At 41.0% G+C, this 21,599-nt stretch overlaps 1 protein-coding gene across 2 annotated transcripts in view; it reads right to left on the bottom strand.

The window, feature by feature from the left end:
• Positions 1-305: 305 nt before the first annotated feature.
• Dcaf8 (DDB1 and CUL4 associated factor 8) overlaps positions 306-21,599 on the bottom strand; it is a 43,441-nt gene continuing 22,147 nt past the window's right edge. For both annotated transcript variants that reach the window (XM_021650595.2, XM_021650594.2), the window contains exons 5-14: positions 20,919-21,059; positions 19,626-19,720; positions 15,431-15,541; positions 9,767-9,839; positions 9,235-9,292; positions 8,625-8,732; positions 7,167-7,297; positions 3,650-3,769; positions 2,903-3,019; positions 306-2,247 (exon numbers count right to left, since the gene is read on the bottom strand). In XM_021650595.2, coding sequence (XP_021506270.1) covers positions 2,131-2,247; positions 2,903-3,019; positions 3,650-3,769; positions 7,167-7,297; positions 8,625-8,732; positions 9,235-9,292; positions 9,767-9,839; positions 15,431-15,541; positions 19,626-19,720; positions 20,919-21,059 — 1,071 coding nt within the window. In that variant the 3' untranslated portion in view covers positions 306-2,130. The remainder of the gene's footprint in view (positions 2,248-2,902; positions 3,020-3,649; positions 3,770-7,166; positions 7,298-8,624; positions 8,733-9,234; positions 9,293-9,766; positions 9,840-15,430; positions 15,542-19,625; positions 19,721-20,918; positions 21,060-21,599) is intronic.

The following is a 21,599-nucleotide window of genomic DNA, read 5'->3' as shown; positions in this document are numbered from 1 at the left end:
ACTAAGAGTTTGGGAAATTTCTGAATGACTGGGAGGGGATATGTAGTGATCTTTTCCCTATTATTTACTGCAGTATAGAACAGGGGCCTGGAAAATACCCCGGAACAGTGTGTCCCCATCTCTAAGTACCACTGACATAAACAGGACTATTCTGATTACAACATTGTTAATGTAGCTCAAACACTAGCAACAGGGATATCCCAGACCGGGCTTTTTAAATATGGGCAGAATCAAGCATGTATGTATACTGGAAGGAACAAATACTCTACCATAAATAAACGGACCACATACCACACAAAGCAGCAGTCAGGGGGAAAAGCTTTACTGAGGGAAAAAAAAAATACAACGAATTTCAGAGAGCATGGTTTTGAGCCCACCTCCTCATCCCTCTAGCAGTGGACACATAACACTAGCCAGGTACCACACACTTCCTGCATCAGGAAGGAAGCCCAGTGGCTGGCATCTGGTCCAAGCTGCTAGGATGGGGACAAGAGGGAAAGTGTGTGGAGGAGTACTATCCTCTTTTTCTTTTCCCTCCCTCCTGGCCCAGTGTGCTCAAGCCAAGCTGTCCTAGGGTGCAGGATTCCTGATTGGATCTTGTGGAAACTAGGGGCAAAGGATAGCAGCAAAAGCATTTATGGGCAAGAATTTAACAGGACTTTCATACTCAGTGGCCAGTGTTTAAGACAGGGGTCTTAAGCGCCAGTCACTAGAATAAACCTTCCAATTACTGGCTTGTCCCTCAATTCCCTGGAAGGTTTCCCTTCATCCTTCCTTTAGGAAGGGAGCTGGTGCATAATTTAATGCTTAAAGAATCAAGCAGCTAAAGGCGAGGGGGCAAGTGTGCTTTCTGTCACACAAAGAATCAGGATACAGTCTCTGTAGCAGTGGTGCCCTTCCTGAAGTCACAATTCAGTCATGTTTTAAAGACAGGCGAGCCTCTAATGAGAAGAGCAATCTTGGGAGCCCCCACAAAACTTAAGAGAATTAGGAGACCTGAGGCAAAGTTGAAAAGAATTTCTTGGTTTTTTTTTTCCAAACCTCTGCACCAAGGCAGATAAGAGCACAGCTAAATATCCTTCCTTGTTGAGCCTTGTAAAACCTAAGGGTAAGCCCTAGGTTCTGATAGCCATACATAACGACAAGCTGACGTGTTACCTCTATATCACCACTCTCGCTCAATCTTCCTTTAAGTCCCTTTATTGCATTGCATTCATAGAGAATATATAGGTATTTAAACTTTTGACAATAATTTTAACTTGATACATCCAAGTTTAACTTGCTTTTTAATATATTTGTAGATATAAAATTAGGCCTCTAACAGTGATAGGGACAGGGAAATTGCTGCCACTGAACACAAAAAACAAAAGAGGTAACTTCTTCCTGTTCTTCCACCTCTTTCCCCTCCTATTTCTCCACAACCTCCATCATAGATCCCCATTTAGAGGGTGATGGGATGAAGAGGAGAAAGTGAAGGATACATAGTCAAGTGCAAAACACTGTGATACATACAGAGAATAAGTGTTGTGGAAAGGGAAGAGTACTGGGATGGTTAGGGACTCTTAAGGATTTTCCAGAGAAACAGGACCCTGGGATGTGGTTGCTCAGGGGCAAAAAAGAAAGGAAGAGAAAAAAAAGGAACTGCCTGACTTCTCAAAAAAATAAAAGGGGGAAAAAAAGAAAGAAAAGGTGAAAAACCTAAGCCAAAGAGAATGGCATTCTTGCCTTTCTCTCTGGCCCACTGGTACTGAACAACCAGTCCTCCCCCCTCCCCCCCACAAAAGAAACAAGGGAGGTTAAAGGAAAATAAGCCCCATTTCCTATCCAAGCCAGTTTACAAAAGGCTTTGTTTCTTTCCCCCTAAACAAAGGGCTTCAGGGAGAGGCCCATTTCTGCTGAGTCCTTTGCACCTTTCCATAGAACCTCAGAGGGGCTCGGTCTCATCTCTCTCTCACTTCTAGGGGCTCTCTGCTGGTTCAATTTCCTGTGGTCTGTCCTCCTCAGATATCTTCTATTTAAACAAAAGTCCAAAGTGCATTTCTGTTGAATGTAAGGGCCTGGGACCGAAAAAGAGTTGCCCAGGCAGGATTGGGCTGGCAGCCCCAGCCCATCCCTCCTATGTTTGGGGCCTCAGGATGGCATGCACTGCACCCGGTCTGGGCCCTCCTCCTCGTCGGATGTGTCTGAGGAGCTGGGAGACTCATCAGAGTCCGCATCTGTTGCCCCAACCCCAGGTTCTCGCCAGCGCTGTAGGATGGGAAATCCTTGTTAGTAACATCTCTGGATCAAGGGCAAGATTGTTGGATCTAGGAGAACTCCCTCCCCACCCTCCCCCGTTTAAATTAAATACCTAGGGTGACCTGTTTACTCTCAGTTTCCTACCTCGGCCTCCCTGGTAGCTAGAATTACAGTGCTTACTACAGTACCTGGCTCAGAATTTTTCTTAACAGGCCAGAGAGTAAATATTTTAGATTTAGATTTGCCATATGGTCCTGTTAGAAATGTTCAGCTCTGTCTCTGGACCATGAAAGCAGCCACAGTTAATACAGAAAACAAATATTGCTGCATTTTCAATAAAAATGTGTTTGTTGATGCGTGCTCTAGACTCTTAGCATGACAGTTAACACAGGTCACCCGGAGCAACTATTTCTCTAATCTCGACCCACAATCCAACCACTGCAACTGTAAGGATAACCCTCTGCATATATGGTGACAGAAGACAAAAATCACACAGCACCTGCCTTCTATTAGTTGCTCTAATGGGAATAAAGGCCTATGGATGAGACCTCCAACCAAGGTTACTCCATTTCTCTTTAAAGTAGTAAGAAAGTGTGCCGTGAAATTTTTTAGCCTTCTTTAAAGGAGCACAGTCCTTGGGAGTTCATTTCCAATGGAAGCTTACCCTATGATGGCGTCTCTGTCTCAGGTGGTGCATAAGGAACCAAAGCATGTGACTATCAAACAGGTCAGTGTGATGCAAGCTATCTTCATCCCGTTCTCGCTTGTTCTTCTTAATCACCTAAAACCCAAAAGGGTCGGGAGAAGGGGTAGTAATGAATCTCTGGGCTTGGTCAGTAAGGTTGGTATTCCTGTTTGCATGACTGTAGCCCAGCACCTGAAAGCGGATTACGGGATTACAAACTCAAGGCAGGCCTGAGCTACTCACTGAAAATCTGTCTCTGAAAAACAAGGGCTAGAATGTCTAGAATGAAGATCAGTGATAAGGCATGTGTATAATCCCCAGTACTTGGGACACACACAGAACCCCCTGCCCCACACACATACATACACAGCATGAGAAGACTGTGTCTTCCACCCCAGTAAATCATCCTTTCTGATACCATTAAGCTAATGTAGAGCTAGATTAGATTAGCACAGGATGCCCAAAGTCAGCCACTGAGAAGGTTGGATGATGTAATACAAAAGTTTTTCCTGAAGATGCTTCCTACCTACTAACTAGAAGCACTTCAGAGCTGACCTCTAGCTCAGGACTGTCCCCACAGAGGCAGGGAGTAAGGTAGAGAAGAGTGCTTAGAGCAATGTCTTTAAAGGACTAAGCAACAAGTTACTCCTTCCTTATGACAATGAGGAATGATAACAGTTACATGCATAAGTAGAAACAAATGAATATCTTCAGCTAGCCACTTACTTCCTTTAACCCTGTCAGCTCAGTGGAAGCTTCAGCTGTCGGTGCCCAGATCTTCACATCATGGTCTAGGCCACTGGTTGCCAAAACAGGTAGGTGAGGATGGGGCTCAAGACAGTTTACCTGGTTTGAGAGGAATGAAAGCATGGGCTCAGGAGTATAAGGGAGTAGAATTTAAAATCCAGGGCTGCCTTGAGCCAAATAGTTGCCCTTGCCCTGGGCTGAAGCAGGTCCACCTACCTGAGCCTACACCAAATAGCCCTGGCAGTAGAGAAGATACAAACTGGATGCAAAATCAGCTTGTCTTAACATTTTCAATATATAGATGGGGAGGCTGTATCCCTAGACATAGCCCCAGGTTATAGCCATACCTATTGCTGGCTTCATAAGCTAATGAGGTACAGAAAATGACTCCATTCACTCTAGAATCTAAAGCTCCAACTTGGCCAAGGCTTGGAAAAGGAAAAAAAGGAAAAAAAAAAAAATCCTTCCAGTGGCTTTCATCAAGTGCCAATTCAAAAAACAAAAAAAAACCACAAAACTTAGGAAAGCAGTAGCTGCCACTGCACTTCCAGAAAAGATGTGGAAAACAATTATACACACTTGGCACTGTTTGTGATCTGGAGGATGTCAGAGGCTGGAGAGAATAGGATGAACCAAGGGGGAGGGGGCAGTAAGGGAGGTTTGTATTTGTTTAAGAACTCTGTATCATAAAGGGCAACATCCTGATAACCTGCCCTAAGGGCATAGTAAACTCAGCCATAGGAAGGTACATTGTAACTGCAGATTCTCCACTCAATCAACTTCAGCTACCTCATTCACTAACAGTAGAAAAAAAAAACAGTAGATGGCAGACATCTGGTTTCAGACAGTTTCCTTTTGTCTGAAAGCACCCATGCCCTCTGCTGTCTGACTTGAAAATATAAGCTTCCTTAACAGGGAAGGGCAAGGCAGGGCAGGACAGGGCAGAACAGAGCAGTTCCCATCCCCACCGGAAGAGCCAGTCCCAGATCTAGCTGCTAGAGCATTTTTAGGCTTTTAGTCAGACGAGGAACAGATAGGAAACGCACCCCGCCTTGCAGCTGCTCTATAGTCCAAGAAAATATACCCTGGCAAAAAGCCTCTTCTAGTTTTCTCTGGACCAACCTTCACTGCTGGTACCTGCACACTCAGACAGAAGCTAAGGAAATGGTAAGGCAGCCACAGAGAATAAAGACGACTTCACTTTCTTTGAGTACAAATAAAACAGCCTAGAGAAGAGCAAATCTAAGTCTGAGCCTAAGAGTAAACCAGAAAGCTCAGTTTTCTTCTGCTCCTATTTCACATGTGAACTCATTGAGTTTCTTTTAGGCTACGCACTTGGAAGCCTGAGAACACTAGAGAACAAACTCCAATAATAAACGTTCTCAACAGATACTTGACTTACACACGCAAAGCTGACCTCATTCAGCCATCCATTTCCTAATGAAATCTTGCTAACGACCTGTATTCTTGAGCTATAGAAATATCAAACAAGTGGGTCAAATAAAAAAGCATAAAGGCAACAATTTCTTGGGACCTAAGCCTAAGGACAAAGTCAATGGCAAGAGGACAAGAGAATAAATTACATACAATACCTGAGTTGGAAGCTGCAGGGGAGCCAAAAGAGAACCTTTGGGCCAGGAGGCCTGGTCACTTCAGCAGACCTGTCTCAATGCCAGAACTTACTCTGTCAATAATGCTTGAGCAGAGAAAAGAAGTCTGGCCTTGCCAGACTGGGGGAAGAAGGAGAGGGATGGAACTGAGCATCAAAGCACTCTTGGGAGAGTAAGGAGTTGTTCTCTGACATCATCTCCCACTCCTGTCCCTGTGAAGTTGAATGGGAACAAAGAAAGGATCCCAAAACAATTAGGAGAACTGGGCAAGGCGGGCAATAACATTTAAGATCCCTCTGATGCGAATGTTCTACTTTATGATACAAAATACTTCATCATCTATGCCTAGACTGGAGCCTGATGACCTCCACTGTTGGAAGGTTGTAACAAAAACAAAACTATCTCAGAGGGAACCAGTTAAGAAGCACATGGATCATTCCGCTCACACAAAGGCAAGAACAAGCAAAGAAACTTTCTCTAGAGATAGTCACTACATCTCTTAGAATCATGAAAGCTCTGGCCTGGGGTCCACACATCCCAACTAGATGCTCTTCCCCTTGAGCACTGGGTTAATCAATGAACTCTGGTACTGGCTAAGCTGAAAGCAAACTGGTCAGCAGAATGCTTTTGCAGAACAGACAAGTGCTGACTTGGAGAGGGCACTCATCCCTGTATCTTTCTGGAACAAAATGCAAGACGATCATTTATGATCATGAAACAATTCACTTGTCCCTCTTAATATGTGCTTACTGCAAAACATTCATTAAGACTCCAATGTTCTGAACTTGTTAACTAGACACGACAGAGGAGGGACCTCTGAAGGAAAGGAGAAAGAAGTAGAGAAGAGTAAGACACACCTTGAACTTATAGATTCCTCTCTTCTTACATTCAGGCTATAGAAGACTTAATCTATGTATGTTCTAGACTCAGAAAATTTAGAGGAGATCAGAAAAAAATATGAAATATCCTCACTAGCGTATCAAGAGAACTGAAAGAAGGAATGGGCTCTTGACTGCCAAGGAAGCATTTTCAACTCTAAAACTGCTCTCTGGTATTATGCCTCATCAAGTCATAGCTGGACTCTGAAGTACCCCACAGCTTAGAAGAATGAAAAGGATGAGAGCCTAAGCAGTTCTAGTCATTTCTTACAGGACCCAGATAACCAAACCACTGAGGTAATCAGTAAAGTGTAGTATTTCAGATTGCCTCTTCCCTTTCATCAGTGGTTCAAAAACCTTGTTTAAATAGAAGGCTATTTAATTAACTCTTTCCTAATGCTTGGTCTCAAAAAAGGAAGGAAAAAATACAGTACAGTAGATACACAAGAGCTGACCGTTCTCCACTCCTTAATTTGATTTTAACAGTTTCCCTGACCCATTAATACAGAGGATGCTTGCAAAAACGTAAAACTCAAAGGACAGGCAGACATGCTCTGACGTACTATCTAGCAGGCCGCTCAGCCGTTCTTTCCAAGAAAAACAGGGATCTTATTATCTTTGCTCTTCTTTCTATATACATACAAGCATATTATGTGTATCTGTATTCGTTTAACAACAGGCATGGCACTTTATCCCCATGGGTCTCCTCCTAAATAGTACATTAAATAAATACTAAATTATGAAATATCCTCACTAGCATACCACGAAAACTGCAAGAAGGAATGGGATCCTGACACCAAAAAGCATGTTCAACTCTGAAACTGCTCTCTGGTATGTCTCAAGGTGTGTCTTACAATTACAAACTATACTTGTTTCCCAAAATGTTAAAAAATGTTTCTCCTAAAATAGATAAAGAGAAATAAATTTGCATCTAGCTTTTATCTGACTAACCAGGAATCAGCCAAGACTGAGAACTAGGGGCCAGCCAGTCCAGCACTCCATACTCACCACACCTCCCTTGTCCCCCTCCATGAACTGAATGATCTGGCAGGATGACTTCTCCCAGAGGAAGATGTGCCCGCAGTCACTACCGCTCACCACAAACTCACTCTTGGGGCCATAGAAATTGACGCCTTTTACTGAAATGATAAATGAGGGAAGAAACCACATAAGGGTTGGCACTGGGCCTGTATTTATTTACCTCACTGAGAATTTAGTAATTCACAAACTCTGAGTCATCCAAATGCCAAATAATTCTTTTCATTTCCACGAAACAAGTCAAGAGACTGCGTGTGGTAGATGATAATTACAGGATTCACACCAGTTCCAAAGACTATTTACACTTTCCCAAAGAGCTCTACCAGGTGCACGCCTGGGCAACAGTCTGCTTCAGCTACATTCTAACAGGCAGAGGCCTCAAGCTAACGCCCATCTGTCCCAACCTGATTCATTTCCAATCTGCACACCTTGGGCCCTAGGATTATTCTTGGTATGTATTTGATTGGTACCCAGGCAGTGTTTCTTAGGTCATCAGCTGATCTGAGACTGAAGGTATGTGGCATCAGCACCCATGGCATGGTGAGAAGCATAATGAGAAGTATCTCATTATGCTCACAACAGGAGTCCAACTACTAAAGAAAATGCCACATACCAACCACACTTTTTCTTTTGCTTGCCCATGGAATGAAATACAAAATACAGAGCCCTGCCCCTCTTTCCTTCTTACCAGTTCAAAAGCAGTAGTAAAGGTTATTACTGTCTCTAAATCCAATGATAACACACAGCTGAGAGTGGTGCCAACAAAGTGTAGTAATCCTCTACCTTCTTTCTATTAGAACCAGTTAGGATACTTTAAAAAATCCCAATGCTCCAGCTGCACCCAGCACCAATTAAATACAGTAGGGGGAGGGGCAGCACCAGTGCTCTTTTATTAAAAGACTGAGGTGAGTCCAATGAGCACCAATGTATGGGAGCTACAACACAGAACTAAAAAGGCAAACTTCACTGGAAATTTAGGCGCTATACAACTACTATTCTTCCTACTTTGCTTTATTTAAAAGAATCATTCCCTTCTCTCCCTCTAAAGACATAATCTTACCCACATTATATGTAGTTCAGTACTACAGCTTTCCCTGACTCTAAAAGGACCTCTGCACCTACTCTACGGTACCTGAAAATCACAGAACATAAAGAAGTCTAGCTTCACATTTAAACCACAGGAGGCAACATCACTGCAGTGAAGACGCTACTGAGTCCTCCCCAATCACTCTAAAAAAAAAAACAAAAAACAAAAAACCACACACACACACAAAAACCAAAACTCCAGCTCAACTATGGACAGCCCTTCACTGCCCAAGCTGACACAGACAGCTTAGTCCTTACTTCGTTCCCACTTACACAATGGGAACAAGATAATGTGGGCTGTCATGTGACCTGGGTCTCAGAAACACAGAAATGCAGACTGACCTGTAGCATTATTTCTGTGACCTTTATATCTCTTAATATACTGGGCCCCATCACTGTGAGAAGAGTTGAAAAGGTAAATGTCTTCATCATTGTAACTGGCCAGGAGCTCTGCCAAGAACAAGAACACAGCAGTGAAGGCAAAGGCTGAAAAATGCAGGAACCAGGAGATGTGGGGGTTGGGAGATTGTCTAGGATGGGGCTTCTCGATTGCAGTGCATCCTCTTAGCACCCAGATATAGCATCCATCTTACTTAGTTTGGAAGTGTAGCAAATAAGGTTATACAGGGTCTACAATGAACACACTGTCAGCCCAGGGATAGCAGAACACACAGAGATCACACTCTTCAGCTTACTAGTCAATCAAAGGTGTAAGAGCTTGCTTAGGCTAGTAGCCTAGGCTTCAGGACAAGCCCATGAAGCATCATCTGCAGCGTTTCCAAGGGTCAACTGCTGCATCCTCCCACTACATGCTCACCATCAGCAACTATTCCCAGCTGTTCCACTTGGAGCTGGTACAATGGTGAGTCCTCGAGGGCACATGCCTCATTGGCTCAGCAGTTCCTAGACAGAGGAGGCATGCCAGCCTAGGAGCTGGGCCTTGCTCACGTACCTGTGCCGTCGTGGCTGTACACAAGACAGGTGATGTTTGCTTTGGACTCACTGTTCACCTGCAATAAGGAGCAGATACTGACGGATGCCCCCACCCTCACCCCATTTGTTAAACCACTTTCAGGAACAGGTTTTTCTAGAAACTCCCCTGTATCTTTTCCCAGAGACAGACAGAGATAAATAAAAAGATAGGGGGAGGGATGAGTGAGTGAGAGTGAAGTATTTAACTGAGGAGACATATCCAGCTCAATGAGTAGAGTCTTAGAGAGGCCCTGTTTTGGTTCTCTTCTGTGCAGATTAGACACTGCAGCTGCATTAGGCCACACCATTGGTGCAAATCTCCATTTTGTTGTTGAGAACACTTAACACTAATAAAGGTCAACTGGCTGCCTAAAATCATAAAACTTTTAAGTGAGAAAGCCAAGATTAAAATCTGTCTGACTTCAAACTCTTCATACTATGCCAATGAATTTGAAGGCAGCTGAGAATGGAGTCAAGGAAGCCAGGAGCCAACAGCCCTTCGTGAATCTTACCAAGTGATGAGGACAGAATTTTTTCAGTACTCCATTGTTCTCATTCTCATCAATTTTCCTCTGGTCATAAATCCTATGAAAGCAATCAAAGTGTCAAAACTTACAAAGTGATTCCTTAGAGAGTTATAAGACAAAGCCTCTTTCCTAATCAAAGCTTTTGGTTTCTTTTTCGCAAAGGTGTTCCCCTCTCCATTCCATTTTCAAACTCTACCTTATCCAGGTATTTTCCATATTAAAGTAATCCTCTATTATGTCCCCAATTGAGTTGCTTATTTCTCAAGTTTTCTATCACTTACTACTTTAGTAAGGGGGTATGTTTCATATATGTGAACACCAGAGGATAACCTTAGGTGTCATCTTTTGGAACACCATCCACATCCCTTGCCAACAGGGTTTCTCACTGCCCCGGAGCTACCAATTAGACTAGACTGGCTAGTAGAGACAGGGATCTTCCTGTTTGTTTCGCCAGCAGACAGAAAGTATCACACCCCCTTTTTTTTTTTAAGTGTGTTCTAGGGATCAATCTCAGGCGCCATGTCTGTGAGGTGAGCACTTTATGGCTGAACTATCTATGGTTTATTTTCACAGAAGCAACTAATATACTTTTTATATGTATGTTACTTTTGCCAAAGCATTTCTCACTCATGGGCAGAGGCCATGCCTTCTATAAGGCAACAGGTCTGTAAGATTTATCTTTATTTTTGTGCATGAGTGTTTTGCGTGCATGTACATATATGGGTCACATGTGTAAGTGCAGTGCTGCAGAGCTCAGAAAAGGGTGCCCAGTTACTCTGAAACTGGAGTTATAGATGGTTGTGAGCTATCATGTGGGTGCAAGAAACTGAACCCAGGTCTTCTAGAAGAATAGCCAAGTGTTCATAACTGCTGGGCCATCTCTCCATCCCTTCTTCCTTCAACTTCTATTTAACTCTCATAGGCCACAGAAACTATCAACAAACCAATTTACCAAAGTTACCTGTAGTCAACTACAGTCAAAATGTTGAATGGAAAAGTCCAGAAAACAAAACAACAAACAACAATTTATTAGTTTTAAATAATTTTCATTATCGTATGTTGTGGTTCCATGCTCTGCTCCATCCCTCAGTGTCCATACACTCTTAGATGATCTTCGGTGAATCAGCTTGTGCCAGTTTATTAGTGAAGAAGTTTATGTCCATTTTTTCCACGGTAAACAGGTACTGTATGAACCTTGGGGAATGGGGGAGGGGGTTTGGGGTAAATGCATTCAACTGGTTGTGGCCAGCATGCTAGTGATGCTCTATTTGCATCCAGATACCAGCTATGTGACTACCTGGAAAGTTGGGGTCACCAGGTAAGGAGGGCCAGGGCATACAGGCTCAGAACAAGGCTAATTTCAATTTTGACATTTCTAGGGTTTGGAACCGCTCCACCTCACCAGTTTCATGCCAGTTCTCCTGGTGGCATGGTCCACATACCCCACAGTATTTCTATAACATTTTATTTTACTATTGGTCATTGCTGCTACTCGATGTGCCTAATTTATAGACTGTCACAGGTTTATCTAAGGAAAAAAAAAAAAAAGGAAAGAAAAACCAAAAAAACCTCCCAAATCTCCAAAACAGTATCAGTACCTTTCAGGTTCAGTACTATGCAGAGGTTCAAAGCTAACCAGGGAAGGAAATACATCCAATTAGGTTTAAATCAACAGCTCTTTTAAAAAACGCAAATCAACAGAGCTCAAATGTCATTAACCCTTTTAAAAAATTCAGAAAATAGCCAGGCATGAGAACACATGCCTTTAATGTCAGTACTCAGGAGGCAAAGGCAGGAAGATCTCTCCAGCCAGAGCTACAGTGAGACCCTGTCTCAAAACAAAAACGAAAAACACATCAAGTTTAGTAAGTCAGCAAATTAGTGAAAAGTACTAAATATTCAAGCTCCATGGGGGTGATCTGTGGTATATGGACAATTTTGTGTTTCTCGGTACCCAGTATTCATTGTTCTTTGTTTTTTAAGGGATACTTGTATCTTTATTTTCTTTTCTTCCAATCATAGTTAGGATGTCTGAGCACAGGCTGGCAAACTCTTAAGCAGAAGGAGAGAAAAGCCTGGCAGACTGCCAAGTATCAAAGTTGAATTCTGCCACTGAAGCACTGACATTCTGATGTGCAATATGTAAATGAAGAGTCATGGCTGTGATCCAGTAAAACGTTATTTTTTAAAAAAGATTTATCTTTAATTATCTGTAGGTGTGTATGCCTGTATTAGCGTATGAGCATATGAATGCAGGGGCCTACAGAGGTGAGGGCACTGGAACCCTAGAGCTGGAATTACAGACAGTTGTGTCCACCAAACATGGGTGCTGAGAACTGAACTGTGATCCTCTGGAAAAGTGGCATTTTACTTTTAACCACTTATTGTAAAACTTTATTAAAAAAACAAAAACAAAAAACAAACAAACAAACAAAAAACCAGAAAAACAAAAGAAGGGCCGGAGAGATGGCTCAGGGTTTAAGAGCACTGGCTGCTTTTACAAAGGTCCCAAGTTGAATTCCCAGCAACTACATGGTGGCTCACAACCAATTGCAATAAGATCTGATGCCCTCTTCTGACAATGCAGGTGTACATGCAGGCAGAACACTGCATACATAATAAATAAATCTTTAAAAACAGACAACAAAAAAAACCCAAAATTATAGCCAGGAGTGGTGGCACACACCTTTAATCTCAGCACTTGGGAGGCAGAGGTAGGTGGATCTCTGTGAGGCCAGCCTGATCTACAAAGTGAGTCCAGGAGAGCCAAGGCTACACAGAGAAAGACTGTCTCGAAAAAACGAAAAGGAATATAAAGGTTAGCACAGCTTACTAGCCTCTATACAAAATAGAGGCATTTAATAAGACGAACATAAAATTTTCCACTATTTTCTGAACGGGAGCTCGCTAATTCAGACAGCAAGCCCCAGGGATCTGCCTGTCTACCCCTCCAGTGCTGGGATTACAGGTATGTCCCAAAATGCCCAGCTATTTTTATGGGAATGCTGAGGATCTAAACTCAAGCCCTTATGCTCATGTGCCAAGTATCTTTATCAACTAAACCATCTCCCTAGTTCCTTACTCAAAGCCTATACCACAGCTCTCGCTATATAAGCTATCAAGCTAACTACTGACTTGCTACCCTACCCTAGACCCTTCTCAGCTATCTGACCTTCATCTGATGTTCCTCCAATGTAATATTCTCAATCAAAGGATGGGGGAACTATTTATCAACTCAGTCTTATGAACCAAGACCTATCCCCAATCTTACAGCAGTAAGTTTACAAAGTCAACCAACTAACTACCAATTCAAGACCAAAGGATTCACCCCTGATACTCTTCTTTCTAGTGCTAGGGATCCAGTCACGATAGACAGATGCTCCATCACTAACCTCCTCTAACTCTTATGGCAGTCTATGCAGAGTGTAGTAGTAGGGAGAGACACTCACACTGCCTGAATTTGTTAATATCTGTTTTTCTTTGTTTTAGCTTTAGATCAAAAAGTATGTCTCCCTAAACCTTCCTTTAAATGCTTTTTCAGAACCCTAAAGTAAAAATCAGTAATAATTATGTGAAGCCTTGAGTCTGAGCAGACTATTTCTCTGTATTCCTTGCTTCTTTCTTAAAAGGACACTACAGGAATTCCTCTAGGACAGTATCAAAAACAATGGTGTCATTACATGAAGTATTGGGTAAAAATGTTTTCAAATTTGTACCAGAAAATAAGATTCCAAGATTCATTTAGGCAAACTAAAGAAGTATCAGAGCAGCCGAGGTGAGTGTAGTGTCAAAGAAGATCTAGGTACAAAAAGGACAAGAGAATGTAGAATCGGTGTGGCTCAAATCCACATGCATGTCTGAAAGGTAAGTAAGCTACCATCTGCTAAGAGATTAGGGTGCACAAAGGGACTAAAAACACTGAAGCTGATAAAAGAAGAGATCAGTATTTCATTCCTCTGTGTGCTGAAATGCTAAGAGTAATTCTCAGCCCTACTCTAACCTTGGGAAATTATAAGCTGTGGAACAGGGCACTCGAGCTTTATTTAAACAGCCATCTTGATCCTTGTGGTTAAATTCTCCATGACAAAGATTTTTTCAAACAATCTTTTCCCAAGGGAAAAAATTTGCAACCAGAAGTTCAGTGAATGCTTGGAACTTAACCCAGAAAACTCTGACAACAACCTTTTTGATCAACAGCATCTTATAGAAAAAGAGTGACGGGACTGGAGAGAAGGGCCAGGAGCTAAAAGCACTAGCTGCTCTTGGAGAGGACACAGGTCTGGTTCCCATCCACATGGTGGCTCACACCCATCTACAACTCCACTTCCAAGGGTCCACAGCCCTCTTCCAGCCTCTGTGGGCATCAGGCACACACATGATGTACACACATGCATTCAGGCAAAAGACTCATACACACAAAATAAACACATGAAACACTACTTCATATTTAAAGACTACTAACTAAAACAAAGTGTGAAAGAGTAACGAATTGTCCAGAGCGCTTAAAAAAAGCCATATATTTTCTGAAAACTTCTCACGATTCTAATACAAGTAATTTCAAATAGTTACAAAAAATGTGCTTTCATTCCAAAAGAAGAATTTCAACCACCAGCAGAAGAAAAAAACAACACACTATTTTTCTAATTATGCTGCCCCTCCTTTTTCAACTGACAATCCCAAAGAAATGTAGTTAAAATACAGCAGCTGGATAGCTAGGGAATAAGGGTCAAAGAGAAAACAACTGGTACAATGGGGATTGAAAGAATGATGTCTGTTTTCCCTTAGGATGCGTCTCAATAGCCAGTGTTAAAAACAGATGTTCACAGTAACAAAGATATTATTACAGATAAAGAAAAGTGGTTCAGAACTACAGAAGCAAAAATTCTCAGTTACAGAGTGTTCCTAAGGCAAATTCTTTCTAAATCCAACCAGTGTTCAAAATTGCTAGTGCAGAGCTGTCAAGATGATTAAGTGGGTAAACACACTTGCTGCTCCATGATGCAAGCCTCATAATCTGAGTATGATTCCCAACCAAGTACACAGGACAGAGCTAGCTCCACAAGGCTGTCCTCCGACTTCTGCGTGCACTAACGTGCACTGTGGCAGACACACCCACATCTATTGTATAGATCTCATCTACTTTATCATACACACACAGACAACAGTAAAATTTAAAACCTATTTGAAAAGATTATTACTATGATGTTGATTTATACAGGAAAATAGTGGAAGACACATAATGGTTTATGTTTTAGCCACTATGTGGGACACATTTATCACTCTTCTTTAAAACACAATAATCTCAGGACAGAAAATAGGGCAAAGCAGCAATATTTCTTTCCTCAGGCACCACTCATAAACAACGTGCACTACTCATGAACATGGCACCCAGTTATACACATGCACACAAAACACTCATACATAAAAATACATTCATTTTGAAAATGACAGTATCTGTAAAACTCCTCAGGTTGCTGTAATAGGGAACAGAATACCTCAGAAGGTGCTTAAGCACTTCTAAAAGGGTAAAAAGTTCAACATGATAGTTAATGGACACAATTTGCTAACTTAGCATTGGGGAGCATCTGGCAATGCACAATCTACCATAAATCTCAAACTTTCAAACATACAAGAGACTGACAAACTCACCTTACAAACTGATCTCGTCCACCCACTGCAAACTGGTGGGTATTAGCAGGATTCACATAGATTGTATACAGTCCCACTTTCTTCTCCTTCTCTTTTGTCACCACTAGTTTCCTTCAAAGAGTAGAAAAAGCATACAGTTATATTCTCCTAAAGATCCAGATGGAGCTCTGCATGGGCCATAGTGACTTCTAGGCCAGCCTGGGCTACAGTAAAGTGTCTCAAAACCAAACCAAACAACAGCAAAAATCTTAAAGACCCAAGATGGTCATAAAAAGTGAAGAAATCAAAGAGCAAATATATATATGTACCAAAAAAGGTAGGTTTTTTTAATTTGTTTTTTTTGTTTTGTTCTGAGTAAGAAAATAAGAAAATGCACTATGTCATTTTGAAGACTAGGAAAAAACATGAAGTAATTTTCTCATGTTGTTTGATAAGTTGGTAATCATCATGTTAAGTAATTAAACCAGAGTCATAAAGACATACTGCATTTTTTCTTCCATGCATGGGATAAGAGAAAGGGGAAGTACAACGAGAGAGAGAAAAAGCTGCCATGGTGGCATGTCTGAAATTCCAGCATTCATTCTGAGCCAAAGCATATCCATGACTTCCGTCCTTAGCACCACATAATCTGGGTAGATGGCACATGTCTATAATCCAGCACTCAGAAAAGAGGCAAGAAGAGCAGGAACTGAAGTCATCCTCAATTATCTAAGGGATTAATGGCCAGCCTGGATTATAAGAGACTTGTCTTTAATAAAAGGAGAAATAAGAGGAAGACTGAGGAAAAGAAATATGATTTATGGGCTAAGAGAAGAATTTAGAGGGTGATTATAAACAAATCATATTACATCCAATAACTATATTGCAATAATTATATATATATAGTTATGTCACATATTATATGCAATAATGAAGCCATCATTTTGAACAATATATGAAATAATAAAAAGTATAAGCTGGGGCTAGAGAGATGGCTCAGTGGTTAAGAGCACTGGCTGCTCTTCCAGAGGACCTCAAGTCTGATTACCAGCACCAACATGGTGGCTTACCACTGTCTCTAACTCCAGTTCTAGGCGATCCAATGTCCCTTCTGGCTTCCCGCACATATGTGGTACACAAACATACATGCAGCAAAATATCCATCGACATAAAATAATAAATTTTAAGAATTTAAGTGTAAGCTAAAAGTATGTGCGAGAGTGTATTGTGCCTTAGTCATCACACCAAGTATGTGGAGATACAGGAAGCTAGAAGAATCAGGCAAAACAGTGAGCTAAAAGCCCTGGATATCACAGTCTATCTCCCAATCCCAAAAAAGTCACTGAAAACCTGGCTTTGGAGTTGAAGAGATGAACCAGTTAGTAAAGGGTTTGCCATCCTAAAATAAGCACATGAGTTAGAGCCACAGCCCCCACCCACAAAAAAGGCTGGACGTGAAGATGTGTACCTCTAAACCTAGTGCTGGGGATGCAGACATGGGATGCTCCAACAGCCTGCTGGCCAGTTAGTCTTGCCAAATTAGTGAGCTCCAAATTAGTGAGACCATCTCAAAAAAAAATAAGATGGAAAGCTGGCAAATGGCTCAGTGGTAAGTGGTTCGCTGCCATGCTTGACAACATGAATTCAAGCCTCAGGTTCCAGGAGGAGGAAGGAGAATAGACTCCCTCAAAGTGTCCTCTGACTTTCACCTTGGCATGCATGTGTGTAAATAAGCAAACAAAGATAATGTTTTTAAAAATGGGTGCCAGACTCATGCATGACTCAGGGTAAAGGCATTTGCCACCAAGCCCCAAAACACTGGAGTTTGATCCTTAGGACCCACAGGTAGAAGAAAAGAAACAGCTCCTTCAAAGTGTGTACTGTATATGTGTACACACAAATACATGTAATTTAAAAATTAAAACGACACATACACATTGAAAAACAAGCTATCACTTTCTAGAACACAAGTAATTCTAAAGAAAACAGCATCCTTTTCCCTTATCTGAGACAAATTAAGAAAGAATGGATTTATGAAGATAGCTATGTGTAAAACTGAAGAAGCACTTCAAAATTACTGATTTTAACACAGGATGATTCTTCTGATGACCTTCATGGCATGGGGTCCAAAGAGAACCCCAGGAAACCTCAAAACCTTGCTTACAAGAATTTAGCTAACCAGCCATAATTTATCCCACATTAAGAGTAATCCTACAGAACATTTCTTAGATCTAAGTGCCTATTTGTCAAATATGAAATCATACAGATTAATAAACTTACCGGAAAGATACCAAGAAACTATAAAGAGGGGCCTAATTTTAGCTTTTGTCTCTTGTTTTAAGCTTTTATTCATTTTGGAAAAATGGAAATGGAAACAAGAAAAAGGCAGTCACCAAAACAAATTTCTTTGTAAAGAAATTTTAGCATTCTCTTGGCAAGGTCGGAAGTCACTTGCCTACAACTGTTCCAGAGAATGAGATTTTGATTTTAAAATCTCCCTAGCTTTCCATTAAAAGAATACAGATCCCAGGTATACTGGTACACATCTTTAATCCCAACACATAGGAGGCAGAGGCAGGATCATCAGGAATTAAAGTCATTCTTGAATAAACTATGAGCCAGCCTGGGTTATGTGAGAGCCTATCTAAAAAATAGGAAAAAAGAAAAAGCAAAGTATAGAGATCAATGAAAAAAGTCATTAGGAGGAAAAAGTCATAGACATACAGATGCACATGCACACATACAACTACATTCAAAAGTGACTGGAAACTTATTCAAAATTACTAACAATAGTTATCAATAGCTAGAAAATGGGAAAAGATACACAGGGAGAATTTCTATTTTGTCCATGTGTTTTTATTATTTGAGTTTAAGATAGAACTATTGAAAAATCAACAAAAATGGAAACAGACAATGTATGTATGTATGTATGTATGTATGTATGTATGTATGTATATATGTATATACCCATGCAAATATGTATTACTGAACTTCTAGTAAGAAAGGGTGATATAACGAAAAATGGTAAAATTCAGATTACATAAAGTTATATAACTGGTAATGACTGGGTTGAGATTTAACCTAGACATGCCTGGACCCACAAGATGTTTGTTCTTAAACCAGAGAGATGGCTTGGTAAAGGCACTTGTTGTGCAAGCCTGGTAACTTGAGTTCAGTCCCAAGAACTGCATCAAGATGGAAGAAGAGAACCAACTCTACAAGGCTGTCCTCTGACCTGCGCGCGCGCACACACACACACACACCATGGCACATACAGCCTACTGTGTACATCATACACAATAATAGTAAAATAAAAATTACAAAACAAACAAACGGTGCTTTGTTCTTCTATGACACTACACAGTTAAAAAGGGAGTTCCATGTACAAATGATCTATAGTATAACAAAACTACTGTATGCATCAATCTTATTTTCAAGATTTATCTCTATTTTTCTATATGTAATTTAACTGAAAATTTACAGGACCATATCTCTAAGCTAGACTATAATGTACTTCCTCTGGTAAACTGAATGGTAGGTATCTAAGTGAATAGAGAACAGAAGATTATCAAATTTTTAAAGCCTGCCTATAAAAAGTAAGCTTTCTCAGAGAAATAAGTATAAGCATTTCACTGCTAAGAAACAGTGAACCTCTCCAAAAACTTATGCTATCTCTTAACATACATAGGCCTAAAAGTACTATACTTTAATAAACATAAGAGTTCAACATTACCATGACATGTGGAACATTTTCAAGACCAGGGAATAGAGTATTGCAAAGAAAACATGACTAGGAGCTAGAAAGATGGTTCACAGGTTAAGAGCACATGCTCCTCTTGCAGAGAAGCAGAATTTGGCTCCCAACGTCCATACTGGATGGTTCATTAACTACCTGTAGCTTTAGCTTCTAGGCGATCTGATGACACTGGTCTCTGTGGACATCTGCACGCATGTGTACATCATCCCCCCACACACATACAGAAAATTGAAAAATAAATTAAGTCATCACTTCTAGACATTTTGGTTAAAATTAAGTATAAAGATAAATCTTTTTTGACAGGGTTTCTCTGTGTAGCACTGGCTGTCCTGGAACTCACTCTATAGACCAGGCTGCCACTGCCTCTCAAGTGCTAGGATTAAAAGTGTTTGTGCCACCACTGCCCAGTTAACAAATCTTTAAAAGAAAGAAAAAAAAAAGTATTATGGTTAAACTTACGAAGCTGGCCGGTCTTGTCGCAGGTCAATGGTAAAGACAACAGCATCTTCACCAGCTGACAGGAACGTACAGGGAGAGTCTGGTTCTAGGGCCAACTGAAGGAGAGAAAGGGAAAGGATGCGGTTTCTAAAAATTAGAGGGACTCTAGTCCATTCACTTACCTTTAAGGGAAGCAATTAAAATGTCTTAGTGGGCTGTTGAGTGGTAGGGGTACCCAGCACTTGGAAAGCTGAAGCAGGAGGATCTTTGTGAGTTCAAGGGCATCCTGATCTACACAGTCAGACTATGTCTCAAAACAAAACAAAACAAAACAAAACAAAACAACAACAAAAAAAAAAACCCCAAAAACAACAACAAAAAACTTAGCAAATTTTGTTATAAAATTCTAAGAAGAGAACCAATTTAGCTTCAGTCACTCTTAACTGTGTGAATTAATAGTCCATTTATTCTAGGACAGACAGGGCTAGAGAAACTCTATCTCAAAAAAAACAAAAAGGAGTTCATTCTAAAATAAAGTCCACACCTTCAGGAGTACAAATAATATAGAAATTTCTTTCTTTTTCAGTCCCTGTATCTTAATTCTAAAAAGTAGTTACCTAGTAGGTAGACTTAATCAATGAAGAAAAAAAAAAAAATCAAAGACACAGGTATTTTTTAAACCTTCCTTTGCATAGTATGGAAAAACAATGTCCACCCGAGACTAGAAAGCTCTGAGAGCTTCACTGGCTGTGACCATCCATTCTATACTCACAGCTCTAAATAAAGCTTCCATCATTATTTGTAGGCTACTAGCTGGGAGCTAGGAAGTCAGGAATTTTCACATCAGAGAAACCAACCCCTTGGAACCATTAAAATGATCTTTAAAAAAAAAAAATCAGAATGAACTTCAGGGGTTTAAAAGAGACAAAGGAACTCAAGGATCTCTGAAGCAACCATGAGCCTAGCTCGGGGCGAGGTTTGTTTATTTTTATTTGGGGGTTTTCAAGGCAGTCTCGCTCTATAACTCAAGCTAGCTTTGATCTCACTGCAGTCCTATCTGCTTCCCAAGTACCAGGATTACAGGTATGAGCCACATGTTGTTCATTTATGAACTGAGGGTCTCTTCAATACTTGTTTTTCAGGAACTTTAGGGCAGCTGTTTTTGCTCCCTGCTTTACAAACCTAGGGGCTGACTGAAGTAAGGCAGGTAGGTGAACACAACAAAGGGGACACAACGGATAGAGAGAAGGAAAAATCCTGGCTGAGGTTCGTGGAGGATCTTGATTCCCCATCACGGCAACAAAGACTACTAACCTTGTGGGACGCTCCCTTGTGCTGGGCCACACGCTTTGTGTTCTTGCAACACTGTGTAGCAGACAGTTCTGCAACTCGGACCTGCCCATCCCGAGCACACATTGCCAGGGTGGAATCACCACTGTTAGGAAGGAACTTGGCCTGAAGTATTACAAATGAAAGAGACACACAAAAGAAATTAAAGAGGTGAATTTAAGGGGGAAAAAAAAAAAGGAGTCATGACCTCCTGTCACCTTCTTTCCTTGTACAGCTAGATGAACCTTTCCTACTCTGTACCAACAGCTAAGCCCAGATCTTTCCAGAAGTTAGAGGAAGAGAAAGAAAATCACTTCTGATATAGAGGTGCATTCTGGATGGTTCTAAAAGAATGAACACTACATGATTAAACACTATGGTAAACTACACTCATGCCTTACAGGGAGAAAAGCAAGGAATAAACACGGACAAATTTTCATATGCCAAACAAATATAAATTTGCCACAAAGGGAAAGGAACTTGGAAAGAATGCTCAGGCGTATGGATGAGTGGCTAGTCATCAGCATGAGGATGGGACTGAAGAGTAGTAACACCACAGAATAATCCTTACCAGATTTTAACTGCAATTAAGTACCAGCCATGAATCTAAGTGCTAATCTTCCTTTTTCTTTTTCAGTACTAGGGAAAAAAACCCAAGCATGTGCT

This window comes from Meriones unguiculatus, chromosome 11 (assembly GCF_030254825.1).
Source record: "Meriones unguiculatus strain TT.TT164.6M chromosome 11, Bangor_MerUng_6.1, whole genome shotgun sequence".
NCBI lineage: Eukaryota > Metazoa > Chordata > Mammalia > Rodentia > Muridae > Meriones > Meriones unguiculatus.
The sequence above is the reverse complement of the archived record's forward strand: the minus strand, read 5'-3'. Positions and strand labels throughout refer to the sequence as shown.